Source organism: Gavia stellata, chromosome 3, assembly GCF_030936135.1.
Source record: "Gavia stellata isolate bGavSte3 chromosome 3, bGavSte3.hap2, whole genome shotgun sequence".
Lineage (NCBI taxonomy): Eukaryota > Metazoa > Chordata > Aves > Gaviiformes > Gaviidae > Gavia > Gavia stellata.
Window position 1 is genome coordinate 1699482 of NC_082596.1, and position 25274 is coordinate 1724755.

The 25274-nt window shown below is 51.2% G+C and overlaps 1 protein-coding gene across 1 annotated transcript in view; it reads left to right on the forward strand.

Moving 5' to 3' along the window:
- Positions 1–25274, forward strand: part of ZC3H3 (zinc finger CCCH-type containing 3) — a 180404-nt gene that overhangs the window by 141478 nt on the left and 13652 nt on the right. Inside the window, exons 9-10 of the mRNA XM_059836294.1 lie at positions 4331–4462; positions 23520–23695. Coding sequence (XP_059692277.1) covers positions 4331–4462; positions 23520–23695 — 308 coding nt within the window. The remainder of the gene's footprint in view (positions 1–4330; positions 4463–23519; positions 23696–25274) is intronic.

A 25274-nucleotide genomic window follows, 5' to 3' on the forward strand; every position in this document is an offset into this window, starting at 1 on the left:
AGGGGGGAGCTCATAAGTTATCGTGGCAGTGAGCGGAGTCGCTCTGAACGAGGCACAAAGCACCATATGTTTTTCACACGTATCTCTCTTCAGAGTCACTTAATCACGAGTATATAAAATAGAGAAGATAGACTGGGGACAGCTGTACTCCCTGACTCGTGGCATGTCAGAAGAGGGATGAGGATGAGAATTGATAGAAGGAAAAAGGGCTGGTTTGGGGTTTTTTTCTTCCTATAACATACAGCTAGACTTCAGAAATAAAGAAGCCAAGAAAGAAGAAAGCTTTGCAAAGGGACTGGCTGTTGGTCTATCCAGAACTGTTAAAATGAATGCAGATTTGGAGTGGACACGGGGCCAGTGACTTCTTTTCACCAGAGTAAGTGATGTGCAAGTGCTAGCAGCAGGATGCAACCCACTGCCTGCGCCTCTGAGCCAAAGGATTGATACTCATCCAGACTGCGCAGGACTGTTGGCTTACATCTGTACCGACCAGTTAATGGTATTTCAGCAGGTGCCAGAGCTTGTTTTTGGTCCCAGTGCAAAAACCTGGGTGAGACTTGGGAGTTGGAGATGGCCAAGGAGCCGTTGCGGTCGGTGGTTTGACCACAGCCGTGTCCACCGAAGGATGCGACGGCTGGATGTGGATGGGTTTGTGCCAGCTGGTCTCAGAACATTCCTCAGCATGTTTAATTTGCTGGTGGAGATGTGGCCTTAGTTTCCCCTCCAGAAACACCGGTGTGTCTTGGTGCCTCAAGGAGGACCTCAAGCTTTTGGCTTCTGGGCTCTGTTTTGGGTGGATAGATGGAGAATGATGGCTGCAGCGTGGCACGGAAATCTCAACCTTTCCCCCTTAGCAGCACCTCGCCAGTTAGGAATCAGGGAAGAATAACGACAAAATCATCATAGTAATAAAACCGAATTAAAAAGTCTCTTGCGGAAGAGCTGGTTTGCCGATGGCATTTTGGGGACAGGGTCCCTGGGAAGGGGTCCCACGGGGCGCAGGTGGCCTTTGCCCATCTCGCCTTCTTCCTTAGCAGTTCGCCGCTACCAAAGCATCATCTAAACCCAAGCTGAGTCATTAAATTAACAAGCCCACAAACAAAGCAGGCAGGTGGCAACTCTCTTACGTGCCTTAGAAACAAATACTTTCAGAGCACGTGTTTCTGGCCATGCACATCGCGCTCCGTGGGGAAGGAGGATTATTTTTCGCAGGATTAGGCGCCCCGGGGGTGGTTCAGAGGTCTCTGCTCGCCACCTTGTTGTCAGCGCGGGCTGGAAGAGAATCAACCTCCTCTGCGGAGTTCAAGCCTGTTTCAGGGTGATTTATAGCTGCGGGGATGCTGCTACCCCAAGCGAGAGGCGACTTTGCTTTTCAACTCCCGTAGCTCCCTGTTAACCCAGGTGATTACTAGCAAAGGTGGCGTTAGCCTCATTTATCAGCGGCGGAGAAAGGCAGGTGAAGTCTCTCGGCAGAGGAAGGCAGCGGTTTCCCCCCAGGGGTTTTTTGGAGCGGATCCCACCTGCTCCTTGGATAAGGGGTTGAGGGGGGCGGCTTAGTTTTGGCTGTGTGAGTTGGGGTTTTAATGCGATGAATGATTTTCTTTGTGTGGTTAATGACGATGCGGTGTCAGCTGTGGTTCGGGGGTTCCCGGTTTTGCTGATGCCCCGTTAGTTGACTCTCGATTTCACTTTGTGGTTATGGGGTGGGGGGAAACCCCACAAACTCCTCATTGGAGGAGCTTCAGCTTATTGTCGTTGTGTATCTCACCTTGGTGGGCAGTCACTGGGGATCGGGCCCCGTACCCAGTCCGGGAGGTGAAGGACCACGGGTTTGCGGGGCTTAGCTGTTGGTTTGAGGACAAAACTCTTGCTCAAACTCGGGGTGATCCCTTGCCTCAGTTTCCCCACTGAAAAATGAGGACAATCCATCTATTTTCTATGGGAAGGCTGCATGGGTTCAGCTGTCACAGCAGCGGGGAGATTTTCCCCATCCTAAGCAGCAAGACCCTTGGTCCAAGCAGGGGATGCTCTCCGGGGCACAGGGCTGCTCCAGAGGGGCACGATGCTTTGCAGATGCTTTCAAAACCCAAACTACCCCTCTGGCAACGGAAAAAGGAGCCTGGAGGAGAGGGAAAGCTGGCAGTTGGGGAATTTTGCCCCGCAGGAGATGCCGGGCAGAGCCCTCGGCTGAGGAGCATCCGTCAAAGCGATGCACGGGGAATTTCTCCTCAACAGGGCAGAGCCACCGGTGCGTCCCGGTGATTGAGAGAAACTGGTAAATCTGAATGAACGGGTTTGTGAGTGAAGGTTGGCGAGAGGCTAGGACTCGGGCAACCGCCCGCTGCTGCTACAACAGCTTTTCCCCTTGAGGAACTCAAAAAGAATCAGCATTTTTCTCCCTAATAGAGCTTCAAAACTCTGTTGTGAGCAATTTGGAAATTCACGTTGAGTTTCGGGTTCATTAGCTGCTGGCTCCAAAGCGTGTACATAGTCAAAGCTGTCTAATACGGACGCACCGCACCAGTGCCTTGAATTAATGTTATTGTTATTTGTGTGGACGTAGTGGGGTGCAAACAAGGTTAATTGAAATGAGAGTGCTGCTTCCTCTTGATAATGGCTCAGGCTTGACAGCTAGGAGGAGTTTATTTTTGTAGAAGAGCTGCCTTTATTATCCCTTTTTATTAGAGCTAATTTGGGCTCTATATCAAAAACTACATTAAGGGAATCATTTACGGTCACACCACCACCACCAAAAAAGATAGCCCCAGAGCCCTGTCCTTTATGTTAATGTCTGCAGTTAAAAGACAATTAAAAATAAACTCTTCTCTTTTAAAGCACCCTTTGTTTTCTTTCTTCTCTGCTTCCCCCTCCTTCTCTCTATTTCTCTCTTTGCCTCAAGTGAGGCAATGTAGTTAAAACCCTAATGTGCCCTTCAGGGAAAGGGATTTTTCCAGATAGCCTCGGCTGCGGTTATTGCAGAATTGTAAATATTAGTTTGGGGATGCTTGAACCGGCGGGGCTGAGATGCTACCGGTGAACGGAGGGATCGATACTGCGCCGAGCAGTAAGGAAATCCGGCGTGTAGGCGAGAAGCGAGGGATCGAGCAGGAGGAGCCGGATCGTTGCGGTGGCTTCGGGAAGCACATGTTCCTGACGGCAGCTGCCGAGTCGGGTCGGGAAGTTGCCTGCGGTAGCCGGTGAGTTAAGGATGCTGAAATATCGCAGCAGGCTGGTAATTTGTTTTTAATTATAACAGCTGGCAGAAGGTGAAGTTTGTGGTTTGAGGACAATAAGGATCCTTGCTCATTCGCTTTTCCCCATCAGCTGTCACGCTGCTAAAGCTCGGGAGCGGTGAGCGTGGGAGTGGGGCTCTGCTCCATGTATCCGACCACTCTCCTCCTCAACCGCTCGCAGCGGGAGCCGGGGCTCTGCTCCTCGTTTCCCTCCCTCCTGGAACATTTCTTCTGGAGCATCCCTCGTCCAGCGCACAGGGACAGGCATCGTCACATCGCTCGCAGCCCTTGCGGGATGCCAGGCTGGTGCCTTGACGTGATGCAGCCCCCGCGAAAAATGCTTGCGGAGGTGCAAGCGCTTCTTTTCCCCCTTACCAGGACCCGCCTTTTGGAGCCTTTACCTAACCACGTGCTCTGCACCCTCCAGCCAGCTCCGTATCCACGGAAGAGCCAAATAGGGGGGGCACCCCCAGTATGATGTATTTGCCCTTGTGATGGCCAGAACCACCCTTAGGAGAGGGTGGCCGGGCTGGGTACGAGCCCTGCGCCGCTGTTCCCATCACAGCCGCTATGTCTCCCCTTGGGAAGGGTGTTCCCGATCCTTGGTCGTGCGACGGTGCGCCCGGCTTAGCACCTTTTACGAGCGAGGAGCCTGGGAGCAGCTGTCCCTTCTCTCCTCTTCAAGTTTAGTTGGGAGCATTGGCAGAACACGAACCTGCCATGTGCGTCGTGCCAGCAAAGCCCCCGTGATAGCAGAGTTTGTTATGATTCCTCTATCCCTTCCTCGTGCTGTACAGAGGCAGTTTTCTTTCTGGTGGCAGTTTCATGCTGTCCACCCTCTCTCCAGCATCCTGAAGGATGCTAAGGCAGCGCGTTCGCCCCCTGTGCGTATAGACACTGGGACCACGTAATGCCAGGGAGCGGCATTGCGGGAGACCAATAGAAGAGCTAAAAATACCTCTGGGATCAGTGGCTGGCAAAAGGCGTATATTTATTTTACGCATGTCACGGTTTTATTTCAGTTCTGGGTGTTGGAACGGTTCCTAATCACGAGTCGGGGGGAGCGCTAACGGGTTTCTCATCCTCTGCCCTTGCAGATGCCGGTGTGCTCTTACTTCTTGAAGGGGATCTGCAGCAACAGCAACTGCCCGTACAGCCACGTCTACGTGTCCAGGAAGGCAGAAGTGTGCCAAGATTTCCTCAAAGGCTATTGCCCCATGGGAGAAAAGGTAAAAAGGGGACTGGCTCTCGGGGTCCCGGGACAGCTGTGCCTTTGCCGAAGCCACAAGCTGTTTTTCGCGCGAGCTACGGCACCAAAGGGAGTCGTAGAGCTGGAAGCTGCTGAACACCTGGATGTGATGAACAGCAGTCCTGTGCCTTTCCAAAGGGTTATGGGCAAAGTGGCTTGGTTGCCTTACAGGCAGGGGAAAAAAGAAAACAAATGAAAGGCTGCAGCTTGCAAACGTTGTGCCGGTCTTTCCCCAGGAGGAGCTTCCCCAGGGTGTTTGTGTTACCAGAGTCCTATGCCCAAGCACCTGCCCTGAAAACTGCTTGGTTAAATACATGAGAAGTGAAGGAAAACACTTACAAGTCCCTGTTTTACATAGAAAAACCACAGACATTAATCCTTATTTTGCACGCTGGCTTTGTGATGGGTTAAAACTTGAGCCTTAGATGTTGTGGCTCAGTATCAGCAGCAAGACCACCCTTCCTCACCTAGCCTGCAGCAACTGAGCCTCAAACTGTGCCCAGATATCTACCTGGGGGCTTCGTGGAGCCCACCTCCAGATCCTGGGGACCTTCTGGTTTAGATCAATGCAGTGAAGTCCTACAAGGACTTTATGTGCGCCCTGGGTAGACTTACAACCTCGTTGGCGAGCGTACGGCTCCCTGCGTAACACGCAGAGCTCGAGAGAGAGCAACTTTCCTGGAGTGGGGCCTGGAGCCAGCTGCTGCTTGCTGGTTTCCAAAGGAATTTTAGGGCTGTTACATGCAAAAAAATGAAATTTTGGGGTTTATCCAACATCTTGTGGCTCCCCCCTTTTTTGTAAGCGACAGGAGAAGCGGGCATCAGTGAGCTCAGTTTCTCGGTGGCACGGAGCCACGACGCAGGATCTCACCTTTCCTTGCTTCGTGGCTAAGGGAGAGGGTTGGCCATGCTGGTGTTCCCCTGGGAACCAAAGTGACAGTCCTATCTGACTCCTCTTTGCTGTCTTCTATTAATTTAATAATATTTTGGCCCCTTAGTGTGAACCACTCTTTCATTAGTAGAGTACATGGTTTTCTTCTGGGTCCTGTGAACAAGATATGGGCCACCTTTGCTTGGTTTCTCCAGCTGCCACCTCAAACCTGCGAGGTGATGCGGTCACACAGAATCCCCAAGCAGTCGTAGTTCAGAAGGGGCAGCCAGTCAATTTGCCACCAGGTTTGAATAAAGCAAAGGTGGACGCTGAGATTTATGGAGATGATGCTTTTCTGCTGTAGTTGAGAGCTGCCAGACTTTTCTCTTCTGGAGTGGGTTACACGGTGGAATTTCTACTCATCCTTTGACCGTGCTCATCCTCTGGCCATTGTGGCCAGCAGGTCAAGGGAGGGGATTCTGCCCCTCTGCTCTGGTGAGACCCCCAGAGCACTGCGTCCAGCTCTGGGGTCCCCAGCACAAGGCAGACATGGACTTGGTGGAGCGGGGCCAGAGGAGGGACATGAAGATGATGAGGGGGCTGGAACAGCTCTGCTGTGGAGGAAGGCTGAGAGAGTTGGGGTTGTTCAGCCTGGAGAAGAGAAGGCTCCAGGGAGACCTTCTTGTGGCCTTTCAATATAGAAAGAGGGCTTCTACGAAAGATGGGGATGGACTTTTTAGTAGGGCCTGTTGTGACAGGTCAAGGGACAACGGTTTTAAACTAAAAGAGGGGAGCTTCAGACTAGAACTTAGGAAGAAATGTTTTACGCTGAGGGTGGTGAAGCACTGGCCCAGGTTGCCCAGAGAGGTGGTAGATGCCCCATCCCTGGAAACATTCACGGTCAAGTTGGATGGGTCTCTGAGCAACCTGATCTGGTTGAAGATGTCCCTGCTCATGGCAGGGGGTTGGACTGGATGACCTTTGAAGGTCCCTTCCAACCCAAACTATTCTATGATTCTATGATTCTGTGATTTGCTGTGCAACGTTGGCCCAACTCTGTGAACCCAGCTGGAGGATGGGAGCCATCCTCTTCTCTTAGTCTGCTTCTCTCTGGGGAGTTCGCTAGTTGCCTCTAGGACGCATTTGCTATGAAAGAAAACATCACATCAGTGTGCTGGCTTGGTTCAGCCGCTTCCACAAGCCAACAGCAAACGAACAGGAGGAGACAGTGAAAACCTCTTCCTTGAGCTGGAGACTCCAGGTACCACGTTGAAAACACGACAGGAACTTTGCAAGCACTGCTTTAAATCGGCTCTTCGGCTGAAAAAATGAGCTGCTAATGAAGCAATCATTTTGTTTGCCTCGAGTCTGCCAGATTGCAGGGCACCATCCCAGATATGCCCCAGTGGGCCTATGGAACGGTACTATTTTATTGCATTTAATAGATAAGGCTCTCTCTAGAATTACCTGAAAAGGGGCTGCAGAGAGGTGGGTGTTGGTCTCTTCTCCCAAGTGACTAGCGACAGGACAAGAGGAAATGGCCTCAAGTTGCTCCAGGGGAGCTTTAGGCTGGATATTAGGAAAAATTTCTTTCCTGAGAGAGTGCTGAAGCATTGGAACAGGCAGCCCAGGGAAGTGGTGGAGTCACCATCACTGGAGGTATTCAAGGAACGTGTGAACGAGGCATTGTGGGACGTGATTTAGTGGGCATGGTGGGGTTGGGTTGATGGTTGGACTTGATGATCTTACAGGTCTTTTCCAACCTTAATGATTCTGTGATTCTGTGAATAAGTGTCTGCCTAAGCACGGTTTTGCTTAGACTTGCTGCTCCTGGAGATTTCTAACTCCTTCGTGGTTTTGGCTGCTTTTCACCGGGGAAGTTGCTGGGATGAGCAGTCGGATGCTTGGATCACGTGCTGGTCTGGGCTGGAGCCCCAAAGGGCTCTTCTCCTCCTTTTCCTCATCCCTGTAGCTCTTGTTGGCAGAGGTACAACCCAGCAAGTGAAGCTGTAGGTGCTCAGCACCCATCACCGTGGCGTCATCGTGCAAAGCCACCAGCCTGTCCCAGAAACCAAACACAACAGCAGACAGTGCCTTCTGCAAGGCAAAGCAATCTTTTCCCGAGGAGAAACCGCTGTGGAGCAAAAAACAGACAAAAGGAAGGGGAAAAAAGCCAAAAGTGAGAGCTTTAAGGAAAGCGGGACATCAGCGGGAGTGGAGGGAAACGCTAATAAATTAGTCTGTGCCTAATTACTTTTTGTGGCAGCGCGTGGAGGGGACTGCGTGCAGGATAAACATTTCCTCCGAAGGAAAACACAGGCATCCTGCCGCCTCCCTCCAGCACAGCACTAGCCACGCAGGCAGGGTCCCTACAATTATTTTTAAAATATTCCAATTTAAATGAAAATATAAAAGAGATATTTAGAATATTTATTCTATTAGTAAAAGTGCTTACCGTGTCACTTTTAGAGTGTCAGAAAAGCATTCTCCTACAGATGATGGATAGCAGCCTGTAATTATATATGGGGAGAAATTGCTGAGCGGGCCATATTTAACTGGGGAGGAGAAATACCAGCTTGGGCCATTAAGGGTTAATTTTATTCTCTAAATAATATAAAAAGTGCTGAGTCCATTCCTTTGCTCAAAGTAGAAAGTCCTCAAATGGACCCCGGAGAGTTTATAATATTCTACTGAATCAAGTAAAAATGTTAACCTTGCTTCATAAAACGATGGCTTGTTAAAGATGCGCAGTCCCTTTTCTTTTGAATAATTTAGGATGGGAGTAAATCTTCTCTTGTTCTGCCTTTCCCTGGCTGACGAACACTGAGAGCCGTCTGCCTGCGGTCTGAACCACAAACAGTGTGGACGGCAAAGGTGTGCAACACCGGTGTAGCATCCTCAGAGGATAAACTCAAATGAGGATGGCCGTTAATTAGGAATTTAGGTTCTTTTGTGCTGGGCTTGGCACACTGGGCTCTTCTCCCAGTTGTGTTTTCCTCTCTGTGCTCCCCTGAAGAAGCACGATTTCTGATTTTTATCAGACCTTCATAAAAAATGTCCATTATTATCCATAATTTATGGCATGTCATTGGCAGTGTCGCCTCCTAAGTACTTTCTAGAATGTCTTGTAGGATGCTAAGGCCAAGTTGATCGGCCTTTCACCCATCCCATGGGGTGTAACTCCAGCTGTGCGAGCTCTTCGTACAAACAATGCTGGAACTGGCCTGCTCTGGCTTCATCAGGAACTTGGAATAAGTGAGAAAGCTTTAATTTTGCATTCCCAAGTCCCTTTTTCAGGAACGTAGACTGCAGAGGGTAAAGGTCCTTCCACTCTTGAGGAGAGGCGATAGCTCCTCTAGAGGAGCGTGACCACATCCTTCGTTAAGAGAATGTTACCCCCAATATTAATCGTTTCCAGGTGGGAGCTGGTAGCAGAGCCAGAACCTCCATTTCCATCATCCTTACCCATTCCTCGGTCATGGGTTGGGAGGTTTCTCCACCCTGTGTGTGTGTGCACGTGGACCTACAGCTTCCTAAAGGGAGTGGAGGGACCTGCAAGTTCATCTTGGTGAAGCAGTCGGTGAAATACAGCTCCAAATAGCTCTATGGCTCAAATCATCTCTAAACACAATGTGAATGGAGCGAAATCCAGTTGGCGTCCGGTCACAAGCGGAGTCCCCCAGGGCTCAGTTTTGGTACCGGTCTTGTTTAATATATTTATCAATGATCTGGATGAGGGGATCGAGTGCACCCTCAGCAAGTTTGCAGATGACACCAAGTTGGGCGGGAGTGTCGATCTGCTTGAGGATAGGAAGGCTCTGCAGAGGGATCTGGACAGGCTGGATCGATGGGCCGAGGCCAATGGTATGAGGTTCAACAAGGCCAAGTGCCAGGTCCTGCACTTGGGTCACAACAACCCCATGCAAGGCTACAGGCTTGGGGACGAGTGGCTGGAAAGCTGCCCCGCAGAAAAGGACCTGGGGGTGTTGATAGACAGCCGGCTGAAGATGAGCCAGCAGTGTGCCCAGGTGGCCAAGAAGGCCAACGGCATCCTGGCTTGTATCAGAAACGGTGTGGCCAGCAGGATCAGGGAGGTGATCGTGCCCCTGTACTCGGCGCTGGTGGAGCCGCACCTCGAATACTGTGTTCAGTTTTGGGCCCCTCACTACAAGAAGGACATTGAGGTGCTGGAGCGTGTCCAGAGAAGGGCGACGAAGCTGGTGAGGGGTCTGGAGCACAAGTCTTATGAGGAGCGGCTGAGGGAGCTGGGGTTGTTCAGTCTGGAGAAGAGGAGGCTGTGGGGAGACCTCATCGCTCTCTACAACTACCTGAAAGGAGGTTGCAGAGAGGTGGGTGTTGGTCTCTTCTCCCAAGAGAAGAGTGACAGGACAAGAGGAAATGGCCTCAAGTTGCGCCAGGGGAGATTCAGACTCGATATTAGGAAAAATTTCTTTCCTGAGAGAGTGGTATCACACTAGAATAAGCTGCCCAGGGAGGTGGTGGAGTCACCCTCCCTGGAGGTATTCAAGGAGCGTGTGGACGTGGCATTGTGGGACGTGGCTTGATGGGCATGGTGGTGTGTGTTGTGGTGTGTGTTGGGGTTTTTGGGGTTTTTTTTGTTTTTTTTTTTTTTTGTAATGGTTGGACTTGATGATCTTACAGGTCTTTTCCAACCTTAGTGATTCTGTGATTCTGTGATTCATATGTGTCTGAGCTAAAGCCACGAAGCGATGCCCACCATGGAAATCTCCTTGCCATCTTGCCTGGACCTCCCTGACCTTCTCTGGCACTATGAAACAGTCACGCTGTGTGAGGCTGGTCCCTCTGGGCTGGTCACCTGCACTGGAGGAAGCCCGAAGAGGGAAGTGGGAAGGGAGGGAGAAATGGGGCCTCTTGCAGGTGCTCCCCAGGGTTTTCCGAAGACGTTTTGATGAGCTGCTCTATGGTAAAACTCCTCTCTGGTTCCCCATGCCTCCTCCCGTACGGGTGCTCGTGCCTATGTCCTGATTTGAGGCATGGGTTCACTGGGAGAGGATGGGGTGAAGGTGGTGGGTGCAAGGGATGAGCAGCACCAGCGAGTGAGGCCGTGGTGGCATGTCCCCTGGGACTAGGGAGAAGCAGGAGGAGATGCTGCTGTGAGCAGGCTGCATGGGCAGCGAGCCTGGAGGAGGGATGCTCGTCTTGTCCGAGAGGCAATTTCTCTGCCGAGCCGCTCTCCTTGCTGCGCCCACGCTTGGCTCCTGAAATAATACCCAAATAATGTGAAATAATATGAAATAATATGAAATAATACTTGGCCCAAAGGAGCTCGTAGGATGATAACGTGCATTGCACATCAGGCTACTGTTGTAATATTTGATGGCTCACGGTGGGCTGAGATCTCTGCGTGGCTGAGAGCTTGGACCTGGGAATTACGGTAAGCACTTGCATTACATCCATAGGTGACCCCAAGGAGCAGGTGCCTTGAGATTTGCTTTACAGGTGCAAAACATGACTTACTGGGGAATAACCTGTATTTGTAAGAATCGTGGCTAGGGTAGGTTTTGGTGCTGGCGTCCTCCAGCCCTAGCAGCGTGTCAGAGCAAAGGCAAGCGAGTCAGCCCGGTCTCCTCTAACTGCTGCATCTGTAAAATTGTTTTGTATTAAATAAGCTTTTCCCCCATGGTGTACATTAGCGTGCCGCATTAAATACCTATCTTCATCCTGTTTCCATCAGCTGCCTTGAAGCCTGTGGGTAAATTGTTCCCCCACGGGAACTGTTAAGCAGGAAGACACAGTGAGATTAAACAACGAGGCAACCGTGAAAATGCACGGGGAGGTGTACTGGAATAAATCATGGGGAAGCGGGAGCTGTGTGCTCTGGTGTTTGCCGGCAACCCATCGTTCCCAGGGACCCCAACCTGCACGACCAGCCCCATCCCCGCCGATGAAGCTTGACCAGGGGATGTGCCATCGCAGCAGGGATGCTTGTGGTTGACCTGCACTGAAACTGCCCGTCGGTCTCCTAAAATCAATCTTTTCAGTCCTACTGAGTTGCTCACCCAACAGCCTTTCACTGGAGCTCTGATTTGCACCTTATCCACGTAAAATATTGGCAACGCTCATGCTAGCAGGGGTAGGTCTGGTTAGGACGCCCTGCCCGAGGAAGTGCCGCTTCCTTGGGAAAAATCATTTTCCGTCCCCAGGTGGAGTGTGGTGTTTTTCAGTGGCAGCTGCTTGATTTTTCTGTAGAAAATTCAAATGCGGGGACTTTTTCTTAGCTGACGCCTTGTTCTCTTTTGTGTTTCTCTGGTCTCATGACGTGTTAGGTTGGTTATTTGCTTCTTTTCTGGTGGAAGTTTAACAGGTTCCCACTGTAAACTTACTTCATGTGTCTGATACATTAAATTTAACACATTTCTGGTCTTTAGGAAAAGCCACATGAGCTGTGTTAGCAGGAGCTAACACTTAAATGTCTTTGGGGTTTTCTATTAATTATCCAGTGCTCGGTTTGCGATGGAGAGCGGCAGCCTGGGGTCCTTGTTCCCCCTAATCTGTTATCACAGGAAAGTGAAGATCAACACTGTTCATATTGCATATTCTCAGCTGGTTTTTGCTGCCTGCTGGGTAAAACAGCATTCTTCTTTTCGCACAGCCAACAGTCATCAGATGTTGGTCTTTCTGGGTCTTTCTTCCCCCTCCTTTGGTCTCAGGTTGACCCCCAGCCAGCTTGCCTTTTCCTTGAGTCATTGAGGAACCTGGGAACATTCATCCACATAGTTGCTGCCTGATTGCCAGCTCTGTAATTACACTCCACTTCCATCTTCCATCGGATCACAGAATGATTTGGGTTGGGAGGGACCTTCAAAGATCCTCTAGTCCAACCCCCCTGCAATGGGCAGGAACATCTCCCACTAGATCTGGTTGCTCAAAGCCCCGTCCAACCTGACCTTGAACACTTCCAATGATGGGTTGTCTGTAGCTTCTCTGGGCAAACTCGTCCAGTGTCTCACCATCTTCATCATAACAAATTTGTTCCTCAGATCCAATCTAAACCAACCCTTTCGGTTTAAAACTGTTGTCATCCTGTCGCTGCAGGCCCTGGTAAAAAAATCTCTCTCCATCTTTTTTAGAAGTCCCCTTTCTATATTGAAAGACCACAATAAGGTCCTCCTGGAGCCTCCTCTTCTTCAGGCTTCTCCAACTCCAGCTCTCTCAGCCTTTCTTCCTAGGAGAGGTGTTCCAGCCTGTGGATCATCCTGGACTTCTGTCCCAGGTGGTCATGGTGGCCACCACAGCACCCGTCACATAAGGTGTGGAGGGAAAGGACACCGACTCTCCTCCTGCAGCATTGAGAGACTTTGTGACAGCAAAAAGCTTGGAGGTGTTTAATGGCAGAAGCTTCTTGAGTCTAGCAAGTGAAAGAATTACAGTGAATTATTAAACTGCGTATAAACCCTTTAAGAATAATTTCTTGCTTCTCGATCGGGCTGTTCTGATCGGTTGTGCTCCTTCTCCCCAAGGTCCCCGCTGCTGTGGTTGGGCTGGTGGGGGGACAGGAGCTGCTCTTTGCTCACTGCTGCCATTTCAGAGCTCCAACCTCTGCCTTAGAGGAGAAGCATATGGACAAATCTCTGGACGAAAAGTCCATCGAGGGTTGTTAAACATCTTCTGGCTGTGGAAATCCTGAAGGCTCAGGCTGCTCCTTGATCTCGTCCCTCCAAAACTGGTACTGGCCTTGGCCAGAGAGGATCTGGAAGAGGTTTAGGATGTGTTGGGGGTTGAGAAGGGAAGCACCCCAACTTTTCAAACAGCCTTTCCCTCCAGTGTTAAGAGGCCGTGTTTTGGGGCTGAGTTTCTTCCAGATTAGTTTTCTGGGTGGCAGCCTCGTACCTGTGGGTCTTCAGTATCGCATCACTGGGTCAGCGAAAGTTTGCTCCTCTCCTGGAGGCCCTTCAGATACTGTGTGAGACCTTAGGCCGCTCCTTCACATGTGGACCATTTGGCCCACAGTTTTAGTTTGGGACTGACTAAGAGGTTTCAAATGCAGATGATTTTTCTTTCAAGTTGCCCCAGGGCTGATGCCTGGAGAGAACCAGCCATGGCAGGAGCTGAGTTCCTGGCTCCAAGTGCTCCTCTCCAAGCTCCATGACGTTGTTATGCTGAATTAGACTCAATCAAGCTGAGAAGCTCCTCCATGCCCAGCTACCGGGGGGGCTGTTTGAAGTGCAAGAAGTCTTAATATAAAACTTCTCCGCTCGGTATTAGCACGGGGAGGGATACTGGGAAGGCTAAGCTTTGAGCCATCCCAAGTTTTCTATACCTTGGTCGTACCTCCATCTTATTCCTTTTATGATCCTATCACAACTGCTTCCAATTTCCTCTCCCCTTTGACTCAGAGAGAGCTGGTGGGCGCAGGACACGCGGCGTAGGATGGGGAAGGACAGGATCTTGTTAGGTGTGCAGGATCTGGCCGGACCTGAGCAGAGGGGCCGTGGGGAAATGGTGATGGACCTCTCAACACGATGAAGGGCTGCCCAGGAGGCAACTGGGGGGGATGTTCGTTAAAGCTGTAAATCAGTGAAATGAGTGAGCTGGTCAAAGGGTGGAGAAGAGGAAGAGGAGAAAGACTAGCATGATTTTGCTGCTTAGAGACATATCCCTTTTCTCATCCATCTTGGTGAAATCTTGTAAAGATGACCCACGTGGGGCTGGGCTTGCTGAGCCCCGACATCCTGTTCTGTAACTTCTTGACATCAAACACATCCTGCACTAGCGATAAAACTCGCTCCATCTCCTATTAGAAGAATCAAACCTCAAACAGATTTAATAGCCTGTGTTCATGAAGGTTGGGCGTTAGGGTCTGGACATCAGCAAATTGCTTCTTCTAAAGAGATGATGCATTTTATACACTTCAGCGGGAGAGCACGATGAGGAAGTGTCGCATTAAAGCATCTCGGCAGCTTCTCCTCCCCCTTCTTGCTCATGCAAAGGAAAGAGCCATTTAAGATTTAAATTTATCTCCGTCTCACACGCAGCTTTTTTGGGCTCATATGGAGGACAGGTAGTAGAAACACCCGGTCTTAGCTATGGAAACGCTGGTTGCATGCATGAAGCTTTGTGTGGGGCTGGTTTTAGAGGTTATGAGCCCTCTCCGGGCTGTCTCAGACAGGAGGTCAACATGCGTGTGGGGGGAAAGAGGAGAGGAGTTTGCCAGGTAGATGCATTGGCATCCTTTTTCCTGGTGCTGGTGCAGGCGTGGCATGAAGAGCTACCTGGGCATGTCTCCCTCATCTTCATTTTGACCCAAATTGTGTTGGGTCTGTTTGCTAGGAGTTCTTAGCGATATTTTAGGTGTATCTGTAGACGGTAGCCACATATCCACCTGTTCCAGTTGTGGGTTCATGGTGTACTGAGTCGACCTCAAATTGCCTGCTGATTTTCGGTGCTTGCAGGCATGTCTGGGTGGCACTGGAGATAACTCCTGGGCAGTGGGGCAGCCCCTCCTCTGGGACAGAGGATTTGTGGCTTACCGTCTCCCATCAGGCTGCCCAGGAAGGTGGTTGAGTCACCATCCCTGGAGGTATTTAAAAGATGTGTGGATGAGGCGCTTAGGGACATGGTTTAGTGGTGGACTTGGTAGAGTTAGGTTTGTGGTTGGACTTGATGATCTTAAAGGTCTTTTCCAACTGAAACGATTCTATGATTCTATTCTATGATTCTATGATCATTTAGAAACAGCTGATGGAGAGCACTGCCTTTGATAGCTCTTTTATAGTCCACTGCAGCAGTATGAAAATTAACTACAAAAGCAACTTCATTTTGTTTATCTTTAATTTTGGCTCTGGTTGACAGATGTTTTCTGGGTGGTAGAGTTGCCTGCTTGATTTGGGTTTTTTTCCTGTAATGTGTAGCAGAAATCTTCACTCAGCAAACTGATTAGTAAATAAAATCTTTATTTAAAAAAAAAATGGGTAGGCTTCGTAATGGGTCTGCTCATAAGATCATGAATAGTGGCCAGGCTGGATTTGAGCAGCCTGAGATCTGTCTGGGTGCATCCTGTTGGCTTGCTGGGGACGTTGAGTCCTTGTCCATCTCCTCTGGGTGACGATGGCTGTGCTACTGGCAGTAGGTGATAAGTCTTGGTACTAGCGATGGGAGCTTTCCATTGAAAATGCTTCGTAGCCTGCAGAGGAGGTTTAAAACTAATCAGGTTTCTTCCACGCCCAATCCTACCCGTGTATCGCTGCGGAAATCTTTGTGGGTTTCCAGTTGTATCTTATTTACCGTACTCTGTAATGGCATAATGAGGGTTCTTATTGCTACCTTAATTTAACTGTAGGATCTTCAACAGCATTCAGATGCTTACATTAAAGATGTTGCTTATCAGGGCAAATTTGAACTGCTTAATAGCCTGGGCTAGTTGATAATAATGCCTAGATAAATACCAGTCTGTGATTTTTTTTCTCTTGCACTTCAATATCTTTGTAGAAGGTGCATCAGAAGACATGAAAATTAGGAAGTTCAGGGGAAAAGCAGTCGCTGAATCATGTCTATAAAGTGGGAATATACTGATGAGGCAGAGAGTTCTTGATTTCAACCTGAACTTCTGTACAGACGAATGCAAAGAAGAGCAGATTTTGTCTTTCCTTCCTGTGCTGGAATCTCCCTTCGTTCCCATCTGTTCTCTGTTGTCAGACGATCTCTGCATCCCACGAGCAGTGGGTGACACCTTCCCTGAGCCACCTGGAATCATGCATGTGGTGGAGTCCCTGTCATCCCAGATGCAGATGACATTGTAGGGGATGTTTGGTGGGTGTCTGGCTTGCTCCATCCCCAGCGGTGATGATTCTGGGTTGGTAATTACCATTGATGGGTTCCCCATGTGAAACTGGCTCCATCGCAGCTTTGGGATGTGATGAATGAGATTGTCAGGAGCTCTGATGGAAATGGAGTTCCTCAACAAAGCAGCGCAGGGAATGATTGAATGCCGTAGACATTGCCACGCAGCAGTGAATGCCGGGTTGGGGATTCACCTTCTGGATGACTGTGTCCAAAGAGTTATAGTCAATGGCTCAATGTCCAAGTGGAAACCAGTAGCAAGTGGTGTCCCTCAAGGGTCCATACCGGCACCAATGCTATTTAATATCTTCATTAACGACATAGTGGGATTGAGTGCACCCTCAGCAAGTTTGCAGATGACACCGAGCTGAGTGGTGCAGTTGATTCCCTTGAGAGAAGGGATGCGATCCAGAGGCAACTTGATGGGCTTGAGGAGTGGGCCCATGCGAACCTCATGAGGTTCAACAAGGCCGAGTGCAAGGTCCTGCACCTCAGCTGGGGCAGTCCCCAGTATCAGTACAGATGGGGGGTGAGTGGATTGAGAGCAGCCCTGCAGAGAAGGACTTGGGGGTACTGGTGGTTGAAAAACTGGACGTGAGCCAGCAATGTGTGCTCACAGTCCAGAAAGCCAACCATCTCCTGGGCTGCATCCAGAGCAGCGTGGCCAGCAGGTCGAGGGAGGGGATTCTGCCCCTCTACTCCGCTCTGCTGAGACCCTCCGGAGCACTGCGTCCAGCTCTGGGGTCCCCAGCACAAGGCAGACATGGACCTGGTGGAGCGGGGCCAGAGGAAGGAGACGAAGATGATGAGGGGGCTGGAACAGCTCTGCTGTGGAGAAAGGCTGAGAGAGTTGGGGTTGTTCATCCTGGAGAAGAGACGGCTCTGGGGAGACCTTCTTGCAGCCTTCCAATATAGAAAGAGGGCTTCTAAGAAAGGTGGAGAGAGACTTTTTACCAGAACAAGGGCCAGTGGTTTTAAACTGAAAGAGGGGAGGTTTTGATTGGACATAAGGAAGAATTTTCTTTCTGTTGAGGGTGGTGAGACGCTGGTCCAGGTTGCCCTGAGAAGTTGTGGATGCCCCATCATTGGAAGTGTTCAAGGGCAGATTGGATGAGGCTTTGAGCAACCTGATCTAGTTGAAGATGTCTCTGCTCATGGCAGAGGGGTTGGACTAGATGATCTCTGAAGGTCCCTCCCAACCAAAACAGTTCTACGCTGTGATGATTCCTCCTTATGTCGGTGGCTTTGCTTTCATGGTGGCTCAACTGATTGTGGGTACTTTGGGATTGGAGTAGGGCTGAGTCGCTCAGTGTCTCTGGCTGGTCTTCCTCCATCCTCTTGGCTTACCTTGGTTTTTTTATTTATATTTTGGCTTACACTGTCTGCAAGCATTGTCAGAGCTGTGGGACTCTCCTCCCGGCTGATTCAGGACACGGGCAGAAACCAAGCCTGGAAAATCCAATCTCCGGTCTTTGCGACTCCAAGCAAAGCTCTTGCCAGTCTGCAGGGAGTTGGGGGGAAGGGTGAGACCAGGAAGGAGGCAATTCCCAAATAAGAAGATACATTAAAAAAAAAGATTGGAAATGCTCAATTATGGTACTTTTGCTCCTGCTTGGAGCTGAAACCTGGAGGTGTCGCGTGCATGCGTGCTGGGAAGGTGCAACACTCATTGACAGCATTTTGCTTCATGGGAAATTCCAGTTACAGAGGAGTAACACCCTCAAACCAAGGAGCAGCAAGATGGGAGGAAACAGTCAATGGTGATTTAGAGGAAGCTCTGAAGTGGCAGAGAAGGGATGTGAAGGAGAGCCCTGTCCTTTAGGTCATTTCTTATTTGGGCCGGACCATGCCGGGGGAATGGATGCTGCAGGGACAAGGCTTTGTCTTCCCCGCTTCAATCCCTCCCAACTATTTTGCTGCCTCTTAAATATGATGTTCCCAGTGATTGTAGAAATGCTGTCCCATTCTTGCTGCAGCTCTGGAGGTATTTTAGCTCAAATGCTGTTTTATTGCCTGCAAATACCAAGAGAGAGGGTTCATGGTTTTGCAGTAGATCCTAGAGAGCATTTGGTAGATCCCAAATCCTAGTGAGCATTTGGAGACAGCCATCAGAAGCCATCGCTTTCCTGCAAGCGTTTTGCTAGGGCACCAAACTGTGTTTCGGGGGCAGAAACCCGTTTTGGAGCAAATTCTTTAGGATAATCGCGTCGGCTAAATTTCTCCATCATTATTCCACAGCCTGGATGATGTTCGGATGTATTGTCCTCCAGGTTTTAACGACAGGGAGCTGGAATTTTTTTTTTAAGGCTGCTTCCATCTGCACCCAATTATAAAAAAGCCATCAAAAAAAAGCTATTTACTGGCTGTCAGTTCGGAGCGGCGTCAGAAAACAGCTCTGCCACCTCCAGCGATAGCTTCCGAACAGCCACTTAGTGCTGAGACATGGTGGGTAAGAGGGACATTAAAACAGCCTGACATCAATCCAGCCGCTTAATCCTGCTGCTCGGCGATGGGGCTACCTGTAATAGCTCCGGTGAAGCTGCGTGGATGTGCAGAGGGCTTTAAAAAACAGAAAGCACTTGAGTTGAAGCACGTGGATTTTGGGGATTAACTCGTGCTTTTAATGCTTCCCTTCCCCAGAAGGTCTGCTTGGGGCTTTTATCACTGCAGTGCTCCAGGTTTCAAGGCAGGAGCTGGACCCTTGTTTCCATCACGGTGGACGGAGAGATGGACACAGGTCCAAGGAGATGAGAAGATGCTCCAGCACTTTGCCATCTCTTGTCCATCTGCAGGTCCCTTGTCACCTGCTGTCCCCCAGCACTGGGAAAGGAGAGGTTGAGCAGGGGGTGAGAGAAGCCCGGAGATACTTGAGAAGTTCAACCTGGGCAAACTGCTGGTGGAGCGGAGCCGGGAATGCCGGGCTGGATGGGACCTCTTATCCCCACCCCGTAAGGTCAGTGGGCGGTTGTTGATCGGCCCAGTAACCCAGCTTTGCCATCCTCCCGCCCTCCGCTGCCTCCTGCCAAGCTTGTTCATGGAAAAAGTTAATTAACATCATTCCTGAGGCTGAGCCGGGACCTTCCACCAGTTGCTGCCTCCTTCTTTGCCAGGTCCATGCTAAAGAAGGCTGCGCCCTGCAAACCCCCTTGTTCCCGTCCCCCTCCCTGTATGTGTTGGGGCCCGTTGGGCCATTTAAGGCTTTGTGGGTCGTTAGCGGTACCTTGAATTTCACCCAGAGCTGCCTTGGCAGCCAGGGAGGAGTCCTGGCCGCGGGGGCTGCCAGCCGGGCACTGTCCCAGCGCTGGGCACTGTTGCCGGTCTCCTCTGGGCAGGCTGTGGGGGAAACCCCGGAGCGGGGAGACCAGGATGGGGACAGCATCAGCGGGATGATGGCATGCTCATCAGCACCCGATGGAGCTGGGGCTTTCTCCCCAGGGCTCTTTAGGGGTGCTGTGGTTTTTCTGTTGTCTCTGTTGGAAGGGACCAGAGGCTTTTTTCTCTTTTTATGGTCCAACCTGCGGGCTGGCGGGGGTCCCATGGGGATATAATTAGCCACCCTGACAGGTGGAAGGGATCGGATGGCTCCCAGCGCGAGGTCGCACCCACCACCCCGCAGCCCTGCTTGGCTTCACCCCGGCTGACACACAGCGAGCAGCAAACTGCCTTACAGCAACCCAGCATGTTTGCTCTGGCATGCAGGGCAAGAGCAGAAGAGCTGCTGTAAATAAACAGAAGGGGCTTTTCCAGCCACCGAGCCCGGCGGGGAGGCGATTCCAGCCTCAGCAACCCAGCCCTGAAACAGCGGTGATGAACGGGGTGTTATGGCAGAAGAGCCGAGCGCTGGGAGCGGCGTGGAAAAGCCATTAGAAACTTGAGCCGAAGACACGGCCCTGGGATTAGTCGCACACGGTTTGTTTTCTTTATTAAGTATCTTTCTGCTGTGGAGCCAATAAATGTGGTCTGGTACAACGATCAGCTCAGAGGTCTGTGCCGGGGAGGTGGCGCATCCCGCTCCCAGCACCCAGCTGGGACCGTGGCACCGTCCCCTGGTAGGGATTTGTAACCGGTCCCTCGGGTGCTGTGTTTCTCATTTTTTCCCCAAAACAGCATCATTCCCCAGCATAGCAGCATCACCGCTGGCTGCGAGGGTGATGCATCCATGCTGCTTTTTGAGGCCAGGGCTCTTTTTTCCTACTCTTCCCCTTCCCAAGCCCATTTTGTGCTAGGAACCGCTGTATGGGAGCAGATCTCACATCCTTGGGCAGAGGCTCTGAAGAGCCACCACCCTGCCGATAATTAGCAGTAATTGACTTAAGGCAGGTTCGTAATTAATAGGAGGTTTGCAGCGTGTTACTGTCATCGCATGGATGGAGATCTGGAGGTGGTGGTGGACTAGAAACCTTCCAGCGTGCAGTAGATCTGATGTACCATCAGGCCAACTTGCCGTCACATGAGATAGGTGCCGTTGAACTAGAGTTGGCCCCAGCTATAAGGATGATATGGGAATTATTTCATGTTGATGCCAATCAGAAAGGTGATCGCACAGCTTGAGAGCCCATCCCTCCCTGTTTTGCTACTTGATATTGTATGAAACATGAAATCCTGAGGTTTTGCTGATGCTTCCCTTGGGCAACTCGGCAGCTCTGCCCGTCCTGCGTCACCGGAGCCGTGTAATTTCTAGGCAGGCATCATCATCCGTCGCTGCCCATCCAAATAAAGAATGGCTTTGGGCAAAGCATGTGGGGAAAAGGGGAATGAGAAGATAAACCATAGGGATTTACAGGTCTTGTCCATGCAGATCTCAGCTGGCCCTGCGCCGTCTCAGCTTTCAGCCTCCCCAGCTCTCCATCGCCCGGCAGCCCCCACGTTCATCCCAACCTTCAATCCCTAACAGGCTGTGCCTTTTTTTTTTGTCTCCCCTAATTTTGTATCACTTATTTTTAAAGTGATTATCAGGTTGAGGGGTTTGCTTTTCTGCTTGCTAATATTTTGGGAAAAAATACTGCCCTTGAAAGCTGTCCTGTCGCTACCTTTTCCAAGCATTTACTCTTGGTCCGGGCCGTATCCTGGCTGCAGGTGGAGGTGTCCGGACCAACATGAGTTGGGAAAAAGTTAGGGAAAAAGTGAAAGCTGTTCTCCCAAACCTCTGCTTGATTCAAATGCCTGTTCTCTAGGTGGTTTGCAAGAGAACGGCTGCTTAAACACAGCTTTCTGCGCCGGAGGAGATGGTTTTCCCATACCCGCTCTTGAATGGCATACCCAAAATAAGCATCAACGTTACTACCAGCTCAGAACAGGGAGGAGCCGGCCTTGCCTGCACAGCTGGGATGCTCTAGTCTCTAGCGATGCTTTTCCAGTGCTGGCCTATGGGTGGAAGAGAGTAAAAGGTCTCCCAGCCTGCATCCAGAGCAGCGTGGCCAGCAGGTCGAGGGAGGGGATTCTCCCTCTCTACTCAGCTCTGCTGAGACCCCCCGGAGCACTGCGTCCAGCTCTGGGGTCCCCAGCACAACAGACACTGACCTGTTGGAGCGGGGCCAGAAGAGGGACATGAAGATGATGAGGGGGCTGGAACAGCTCTGCTGTGGAGGAAGGCTGAGAGAGTTGGGGTTGTTCAGCCTGGAGAAGAGAAGGGTCCAGGGAGACCTTCTTGTGGCCTTTCAATACTTAAAGGGGGCTTCTAAGAAAGATGGAGAGAGGGTTTTTACCAGGGCCTGTAGTGACAGGACAAGGTACAATGCTTTTAAACTGGAAGAGGGTAGGGTTAGATAGGATGTAAGGAAGAAATGTTTTACGCTGAGGGTGGTGAGACGCTGGTCCAGGTTGCCCTGAGAAGTTGTGAATGCCTCATCCCTGGAAACTTGGATGGGGCTTTGAGCAACCTGATCTAGTGGGAGGTGTCCCTGCCCATGGCAGGGGAGGTGGACTAGATGATCTTGAAAGGTTCCTTCCAACCCAAACCAGTCTGTGATTCTATGTTTCTATGAAATATAGGATTTTGGAGTAATGGCAGAGCCTAGGCACTGTTTAGAGATGACTCTACTTTCAGGTTGTCCGTTGGCTTGTGAACTTACTTGCCATTGAAGCTCCTTCAAATAGAGGGGTACAGTCATAGGAACTGGTTTTTTTAATAAATTTTCAGTGGAAAAGCAGTGCTGTTGCTGCGCCGTCCCCCCCATCGAGCCAATGTCCGTCTGTCCATCTGGATCCCCAGCCCTCCTGCTGCTCAACGCCATCCCCAACCTCCAGCAGACGAGCTCCTTGCTCCGCTGCTGACTTCAGCCATCGGCCCCAGGCGGCAGAGCTGCCGAATGCTTCTGCCCTTTCGAAGAGAGAGCTCCCACGGCTCAGCGGGGCTGCCGCTTAATCCCAAAGGTCAGCACGGGGAGCTGCTCCCATGTCCCCAAAGTCAAGTTGCGTTAAAAGGGCAGGAGCTCACCTACATCCCGCATTGTCGGGAAGATGCATTTTTATAAACAGGCGAGAACAATCACGCTGAAACCCTCACTGTGTTTCTCTTCCTGTGGATTTGTCCTGTTTTCCCCCAAACCTGTGCAGAATTTGAGCATCTGTGCTATCCTGTAGCAAGGAGGTTTGCAGCATGAGCATCCAAGCGTGGAAGGACCCACGGGCGGGGGGAAAGCGGGCTGCGTCTTTGCTTGTGAAGAAGGTGAACAGGCGAATGGATCCTGGTGTTGTGGACCCTTCGTTGCGCTGTGTGTGTTGGATCGTGTCTTGCCATGGGTGTCGTGGTGTGGTGCCTGTCGCCCTGTGAGAGCCAAGGTGGGCTCATCAGGTGGGGTGGGAGGGAGCATCCTGGGTGGGATTGGGTCCCCCTGGACATTGCAGGGCTGAGCAGAGCTCCAGGACCTGCTCCCACCCTCCATCCCTTAGGATACACTAGGATCCCAAAATAAGTCCTACAAGGAACATGCTTCTTTGCTGCTCTTCCCTGCTCCTCCCCAAGTCCCAAGCATGTCTGGGACAAGAAAACCCTGTGTCCTCTCCGAAACCAGCTTCTCCATCCCAGTTAATCTCTTTGGGACCTCCCAGCATCACCACCTCGGGGGTAGATCATTGCTGGTAAGACTTCGGTGGTTTGGGTCTGTAAAATCAGGCACTTGGAAAGCTGTGGGTGAGTGCATAGCATCTCCCAGAGGAGACTAATATGTTTTAATAGCACTTTGGCATGGAATAGTATTTTGATACAGAGAAGGAAGCACCAACACATCCTTCTCTTCCTTTAGCAATGTGTTGGTGCCACCTGAAGGAGCCCAGCTCTGGGAACCTGTGTTCCCTGCGAGGCTTTCTCTGCCTTTCCCAACATTGCTCTCTTTTTCCTTCACAGTGCAAGAAGAAGCACACGCTGGTTTGCCCTGACTTTGCCAAGAAAGGCATCTGCCCCAGGGGCACCCGGTGCAAGCTGCTGCACCCCCAGAAGAAGCGTCACCCAAGAGAGGCTGAAGATGTGGACCGCAGCGACCCCCCCTCCAAGTGGAGACGAGTCTGGGAGGAGGTGGGCAGGTAGGAAAGAGCAGAATAAACTCTCTTTGCTTTTAAATGGTTTTCTTCCCAGCCTGCTCTAGATGTTTCCTCTTCCAGGCATGTGCGTGCCAGTTTATTTTAATTTTTTGCTCATGTGGGTCACTGTGGTGCCTTCTTGATCGAGCCACCACAGGCAATAGGGTTGGGCAGGGTCTGTGCTCGAGGGAGAGGTCCCTGGGAAGAGCTGATGGATAGGGAAGACAGGATAGCTTGCATCTTGCTTCCCAATGTGTGCCGTTGGAGTGAGGGTATCTTCGCCCTTAGAAATGTGCCGCCCAGGGCTTCATCACCTCCAGGTATCTCCGAGGCTTTTGTAGACCTTCCTCCTGGGAGATGGAGGAGCTCTGACGGAGACTCCACTACCAAAAGTGGGTGCAGCTTAGCCATAGCTCTGTGGGAAATTGGAAACCATCATCCCTCTTCCTCAAATCCGTGGCGGAGAGCAGAGCTGAGACCTCGGTGTGGCATGGAGGGGCTTGCCGTCAGGACTGGACTCGCTGCCTGAAGAAGCAGAGATGGAGGTGGACATGGAGATACAATAGGCTTTGTAAAGCCTTTTGATGCTGGGCTGGTTTCTTTGTTAATCCTTGGAAGCTCTCTGAGCTCTCTCTGGGCAAAGATGATGCTTTTGGGTGCTGGGATGGAGTCTGCAGGCTGAGGGACATGTTGGTCCTCATCCCCACAGGGAGACAGATTTTCTTGAGCTCGGCACACCCTTGCCTTCCTCTGCCCTTGCCCCCGAGCCCTGCCTGCAAAACGACTACATCCCAAAGTAATTAAAATTAAAGCCAAATTGAAATTTGGCTTTAAAAGCCAAAATCTAAAAATCCTGGGTAGCAGGAGGAGAAAATACCGGCTTGGATGCTCGGCACCTCGGCGGTTCTTTGCAGCGGGACATGGGGGTGAAGGTGGGATGGAAACGGGGGGACCTGGGAGCTGTGCTGGTCTGGTCCATGCTCTTGCCCGGTCCTGGCCCTGCCTTGTAAGGTAGCAGAGGGGGACGAGCGCTCAGCAGGCTCTCCGAACTTATCCCGGCTGACAGAAGAGCCTTGGAATGACACCCAGCTCACTTCCCGGGTGTGAACGAGGTGTAAAATAGCTCCTTGCTCTTTTTAGGTAAGGAGGCATGAGAGCAGGGCTGGGCGTTGGGGAGGCACGGCCCTCCCGTCCCGTCCCATCCGAGGGGAAGGGAGCACACCCAAGCTTGGAAGCTGCTCTGGAGGTTTTTTTTTCCATTATTGGCACCATCATCGGCGATGTCAAACGAGCTGAAGTGTCACATTAGCTGGGCTTGGAAGAGGGCGGCAGGGCTGGGGTTGAGCCAAGCCCAGTGGGGCATCACCGAGCCGTCGCTGCTCCCTACACCCTCCATCTCCCCTCTTGCTCTGCCGGGCCAGCACCCGAGTGGGAGCCCAGCACCTCCGCGAGGATCTGAGAGCTGCAGGGAAGCGCAGGGCAGGGAATCCAGCAGGGGAGTGAGAAACTCTGGCTGAATCCGAGCTGGCTCCCAGGAAATCGGAGATATGGAGCAGCCTGGGATGGAGCTCGGAGAGCCTCC